Source organism: Buceros rhinoceros, unplaced genomic scaffold (genome assembly GCF_000710305.1).
Source record: "Buceros rhinoceros silvestris isolate BGI_N320 unplaced genomic scaffold, ASM71030v1 scaffold14746, whole genome shotgun sequence".
NCBI classification, from domain to species: Eukaryota; Metazoa; Chordata; class Aves; order Bucerotiformes; family Bucerotidae; genus Buceros; species Buceros rhinoceros.
Genome location: NW_010417053.1, coordinates 94440 through 100135, shown reverse-complemented (window position 1 = coordinate 100135; position 5696 = coordinate 94440). Strand labels below are relative to the sequence as shown.

The 5696-nt window shown below is 42.7% G+C and overlaps 1 protein-coding gene across 1 annotated transcript; it reads left to right on the top strand.

Moving 5' to 3' along the window:
- Nucleotides 1–1119: 1119 nt before the first annotated feature.
- NIPSNAP3A (nipsnap homolog 3A (C. elegans)) lies at nucleotides 1120–5264 on the top strand. Its single transcript, XM_010138043.1, has 5 exons — nucleotides 1120–1327; nucleotides 2625–2786; nucleotides 4455–4604; nucleotides 4976–5062; nucleotides 5173–5264. Exons 1-5 carry the CDS (start codon nucleotides 1204–1206, stop codon nucleotides 5247–5249), a joined length of 600 nt encoding a protein of 199 aa, XP_010136345.1. The 5' UTR covers nucleotides 1120–1203; the 3' UTR covers nucleotides 5250–5264.
- The last annotated feature ends 432 nt before the right edge of the window (nucleotides 5265–5696 follow it).

Genomic DNA, 5696 nt, shown 5'->3' with positions numbered 1-5696 from the left:
CCAGCGCGTTAACGGGCCTGTGTGCCGGCGAGGGCGCGGCGCCTGTCTTCCCCGGAACCGTGTGACACACTCTTTGGACGGGAGAAGTGGTCCGGCAGCAGTCCCGTATGGGGCTGACTGGCAGAAAACGTCTGGGCATCTCTTTTCCTGCGGAAATTCGGTGCTGGACGGGCCGCTGGTGCGGGGTTACTGTTCGTCCGGAATCCTGTGGGGATTTAGAAACCATAAACGCTACGAGGGGCTGTGACACATGTCACCCCAAAGTAGATGTGCAGTGCTGACAGGGTGGTTAGGAAACAAGACCTTTGGTCTTGGCCGTCTGTATTTCCTGGCACGAGCTGTGCGGTGTGTGCACACCAGCTGATGCTTGTGAAATAAGATGTGTCCAAAATCCGGCCTGCAGCCGCCTCTGTGCACATAGGGGCTAAGGCCAAAGATTTGGCAAGTAGCAGGTTATTGAGGCAGTTCCAAAAATAAGCATATTCTGGGAAAAAACTGTTCTTGACGAGCCTTTTTGAAGCAGCCGGTGAAGGGCAAGGATGCAGGCTTTAGCCATCTTGTGCTGGAAGGAATCAGCCTTTTCCCAGGTGTTGGTATCTTTTTCTTTCTTTTGTCAACAACAGGTAATTTGCTAATACTGATGCAAGATGGTAATGAGAAAACAGGTTGCAGTAGTGTGAGTTTGTCAGGTAAGGGCAATGCAAGATGCTGATGCTGCCTCTGCTTCGGTGGCATTGGCAAACTCACTTTTGAATAGTGTGTTTAGCCAACTCTTTTTATTGCTTTGACTTCTTGCATCCTGCTGCTGCCTTACTAGGAAGAGGTAGAAGTAAAGGAAAACCCTGCTTTGTTATGAGCTAATAATTAAACAATTGAGTGCAACAGATAAAAGGTATCTCACGGTCTGTTGCATTGCCATATGCAATGTGCATGGGAACTGTTATGAAGAAAAAGGTCACGAGATAATTTTGTTGCGGAGGTCACAAAGTTTCCCCTCTCCCAGCCCCTAGTAAAAAAAAAGTCTATGATCTATTGCATCTAAAAGACTAGAAATAAGACAGGAGATGGTTTTCTGGCTTAAGAATTAGTTTTAGTTATTTTCTTAATATTTTCCCTCAGGTACTCGCATCCCTTGCTACAGGACCCAGACAAAATAGTAGCATTTTCTACGAAATTCGCACATATGATATTAAGCCATCGAGGATGAAGGAATTTGTGGAAATGGTCAACAAGTACTTACACCTTCGCACAGCTCACTCAGAGCTGGTGGGATTCTGGTCTGCAGAGCTGGGAGCGATGAATAAGGTGTTGCACATTTGGAAGTACGGTATGCTCAGCATTCCTTTGCACTGCTCTGCTCTCTCTGTGCTCCTTGTCTTGTAGACAGGAAGGTGAGGAGAATACTTACCTGGCTTTTATTTGTTATTCTCACTGTGAGAAATTGTCCCCGAAACATTGGGTCCTGTGGTGGTTACTGATAGGAACACTGCAGAACCTGTCAGGACAATTTTGATGTGTTGGGGTAAAACTCTTTAAACAGCTCTTAAACAGCAGTCTCCGCTCAAAACAGGAGTAATGGAGGAGCTGTGGCAGAGTGCTTTGGTCACGGTAAGTATTTTTAACTTGAAGCCAGTTCCTGGACAGTGGTTATCTTTGGAATTTCAAAATTAAGGGAAAAAAGGTTGAGACCTCCTTCGTAAGATAATAAATGAAAGAGCAGACAGTCTACATGCAGCCTGTGTATGTGTAATCGTTCTCAAATTTTAGTTCAGTGTAAGGGTCACTCCCCTGAAACAATGAGCATGCAGTTTGCATGCCTAAACTCCTTCTGCAGCTGGACTGTGCTAAAGTGGGAAGTCCCTTCACCAGCTCCGTCTTCCCAGGCGCATGAAACATTTCATTGCTGCTTTGGCCTTGGTAGCAACAGGCTTCTCACAGTATAATCAACTCTTTACGTTGTTTGGGTCAGTATTTGAGCTGGAAGATGCTGATGAGCCAAGAAAATCTATAGTTATGTGAGAAACCAATTGAAATTGAGCACTCTTAATTTGGTGGGTTTGTTTTAAATTAAAAAATATAAAGAAGAAGAGGTTTAGATTTGGGGAATTTAGTAACTTTGTGTCACTGAACAAACAAACATGATTCTACACTTGCAATTTTAATGTCATTTTGTATAAGCCAAAAGTCATATTTTTCTCTACTTTTCGCTTGGTAAGCTAACATTTGTTCTCAATTTTCCTTTTCACTCGACTTCCTTATCCATGGTACTGTCTCTGAATCTCCTTATCTTTGGTAGCTGTTGCCACATCCAGTAGTTCCTGTGGATGGCATATATGAACCTTCCTTAACAGTAACGCGGCTTAATATATTTTAACCTTTTTATAAACGTTCTTGGAAATTTTGATTTGGCGTGAAAGCATTTAAATCTGAGAGCTAAAGCAAAGATTTTTGTGGAGTTTAAAGGAAACTTATCATATGTGGTTCAAGCTAATACGGTGTTTAAAATTATTATTTTCAAACTCAGGTAAGTGCAGCTCGTCTCCTTGTCATTACACACTTTGACTGAGTCTGATGTGACATGGAGTTTTTCTTACTTCTTTTTTCTTTTTTTCCCCCTCTCACAGACAGTTTTGCCCAGAGAACAGCAGTCCGGCATGCACTAGCCAATGACAGGGACTGGCAGGGAAAATTGCTCTCCTCAGTTCTCCCCTTGACAGAAAAGCAGCACAATGAAGTTGCTTACCTGGTACCCTGGTGTCAACTTGGGAAGCCTCCAAAAGAAGGGGGTGAGCTTATCTTCTGTTTTAGTTTTTTTTTTGCTGATTGAAGTTACTGATGCTGGTGGACTGACAAAAAATGGCTTTAAGTTTAAACCGGGAGTTACATGGTTTTATAACCCTTCATGTACATTCACCTGTGTGAAAAAGGTGTCATAACACAGATGAGGTACAAAAGTTTGTAAGAAGGATTTTACACCAACTTGCATCAATAACGAACTAGAGCCTGATCGTTAAGGTTGTAGAGAGGTGTGTGGATTGCCTAAGTGAGCACGCAAAATGGCTACTCCTTAGCAGTGGTCAGAGTAGTCATCCCAGACTCACTTTGTCCATCCATCAATGCGAGGGCATTTCATGGAGCCACCAAAGACAGTGATTGTTCTCTTTCGCAGAAGTTTTTCTCTTTTATCAGTTTGCTTTGATGTCACTGGTTCTTTCTTTCACATAATAGTTTTTAAGAAAAACAAATTAAAAAATCCCAAACTTTAAAGATATGTGCAAGTCAAGCATACTTTGTAACAATCATAGATCAGGTCCTGTCCTTAAATTGTCTCTGTACCCAATCAGTAGCATTGATTTGTATTGTTCCTTGATTCATGAACATTTGCAGACTTCGTTGCATGGAGTGACGTCACACAGGCCTTGCTTTAGCCCTCAGCATGTTCTTTATTTCCCTGCAATTCTGAATTTTGTGCTGTTACAATTGAATTTGAATGCAGTACAGTTTTCTCTTAAATCTGGAGAGATGGCTTTTTTCTTCCTGCCGTAGTTTTTCTCTATCCCATTGCTGGAGAATGACACCAGACATACGCTGCGTACGGTGAGTGTCTAGCTTTCTATTAAAGTGTCAGCAATTGTGATCTAGAGTAACTACAATGGAAAGGATCAGTTTCTTCCTGCCGTAGTTTTTCTCTATCCCATTGCTGGAGAATGACACCAGACATACGCTGCGTACGGTGAGTGTCTAGCTTTCTATTAAAGTGTCAGCAATTGTGATCTAGAGTAACTACAATGGAAAGGAGACCGACCGCATGTCTTGTAGCAGGACTGAAGTTTTTCAGAAAAATCATGCCATTTGTATATAAACAGTGAAGACTGATTGGCAGAGCAAAGATACTGTGCTAGTCCTGGTCTGTTGGCTATGCCTGCAGCACTTTGCTGAAACTGATTGCCAGGGCTTAAAAGAGGTTTATAGTGTCATAAACCACGTCACTGCCAGAAGATATTGCTGGTCTTAGAAAAGGCCACCTTGCATTGTTCATCCAGCCATCCAAATCCTGCAAACACGTGTGAGTATTTGTGATTTCTGCAAAGTAGTCAGAGCCTTCCCAAATTTCCAGGCAACACTGAAAATTACTAAGTTGGGCTTTGTGTGAAGCTTTCTGTTCGTCAGGGTCCTGCTACTTACATTTATACTTGAAGTAACTTCAGTTAGCAAGCTGCTTGCCTGTGCTCTTGTGAGCCCCTGGAAGCTGTGAGATGTTGCACATCTTGGATGTGCATCCAAGCACATGCTTGGATGAAGCGGCAGTTTCATGTCCTGCTGATCCCAAATGCCAGGGAACTGCAGTACTGGTTTCACAATAAAAACATTGTGGCAATGACACACTTTAGAGAACCGGCATATTATTTTGTTTTTCCTATCTATCTCGAGGTCATCTTTTCCTTTTCTTCCAGGAGTGTATGAATGGGTTACTTTCCAGATGAAGCCTGGTGGGCCAGCATTGTGGGGTCAGTCGTTTCAAGCTGCAGTCAATGCTCACATCAACACAGGCTACAGCAAGCTGATTGGTGTTTTCCACACAGAGTATGGATTACTTAACACAGGTACTGCTCAGTTTCTCATACACACTTTGGCATGGGAAGGGGTGGAGGGAGCGGGGCAAGTCCATGTCCGGGATCAGGATCGGCTGGCTTAATGAAAATGTCAGTGTGGATCACCAAAGTCCTGTAAACAGTCCTTGAACCCAACTTTGTGTATTGGGTTATAGGTTTAAGCCAGGTGCCGCTATCTTAAAAGACTTTCAGATGTGATGTTTAAGCATCAAACCTTTTAAAGGCTCAGCAAAGGATCATCCCACCACTTGTTTCTGCTAACTGCAAGGCATCTAACAGGTGAAGGCAGACTGCTAGGACTTACAGTACATACTGTATGGCAGCGTAACAGTATTCAGCTGACTTTGTTTGTACTTTCTCAGTCCACGTGTTGTGGTGGAACGAGAGCGCAGATCACCGGGCAGCGGGAAGGCACAAAGCCCATGAAGATGCCAGAGTAGTAGCAGCTGGTAAGAGATGATGGGTCCAGAGAACTCACTAGTGTTACCTGCATGCATGCTAAGAAGAGTATTTTTTCTCACTGGATTACTGTCTTAGTTAAATGTGCATTTAATTTCAGTGCGGGATAGTGTCAGATTCTTGGAGTCCCAGCAAAATATGCTCCTGATTCCTCTGCAGTGCTCGCCGCTGAAGTAAGCTGCTTCTAAAGGATGTAACCAATGGCAGAAGGGACAAAATGGAAGAGCTGTCAGCAAGTGCCATTACATGGATCATCATACTCTCCTGAACTGAGCTGTCTTGATTTTACTATAAACATATGCAAAATGCTGATCACTAGCGATGTAAATCAGTAAAATTTTGCACCCTGATAGCAATTGCTAAACGGAAATTTATGTTGATAGAGCTACATCCCCAGGAAAAAGAACTCAAGCCGTATCACTTATGGCATGAACCACACTTCAACTATTTTTATTTTAATCCCTCAGCTCTTAGTACTTTTCTGCATAGATAGATCGTTTATCAAACCTACTAAGTTAAATAGTTTTTTCCCAATGTTTTAGCTCAGGGCTGGTATCATTTTCATAATGTACTTTAGTGACTTTTGTCATTATCACATCTTGGCTATTGCATACTGGTTTAAGA

Excerpts from the sequence above, each read along its gene's own strand:
- NIPSNAP3A (XM_010138043.1), top strand. The coding sequence starts at position 1,204 with ATGAAGGAATTTGTGGAAATGGTCAACAAGTACTTACACCTTCGCACA. Across the intron at positions 2,787-4,454 it reads GAAGCCTCCAAAAGAAGGGG|GAGTGTATGAATGGGTTACT; the intron begins GTGAGCTTATCT and ends CTTTTCTTCCAG. Across the intron at positions 4,605-4,975 it reads GTATGGATTACTTAACACAG|TCCACGTGTTGTGGTGGAAC; the intron begins GTACTGCTCAGT and ends GTACTTTCTCAG.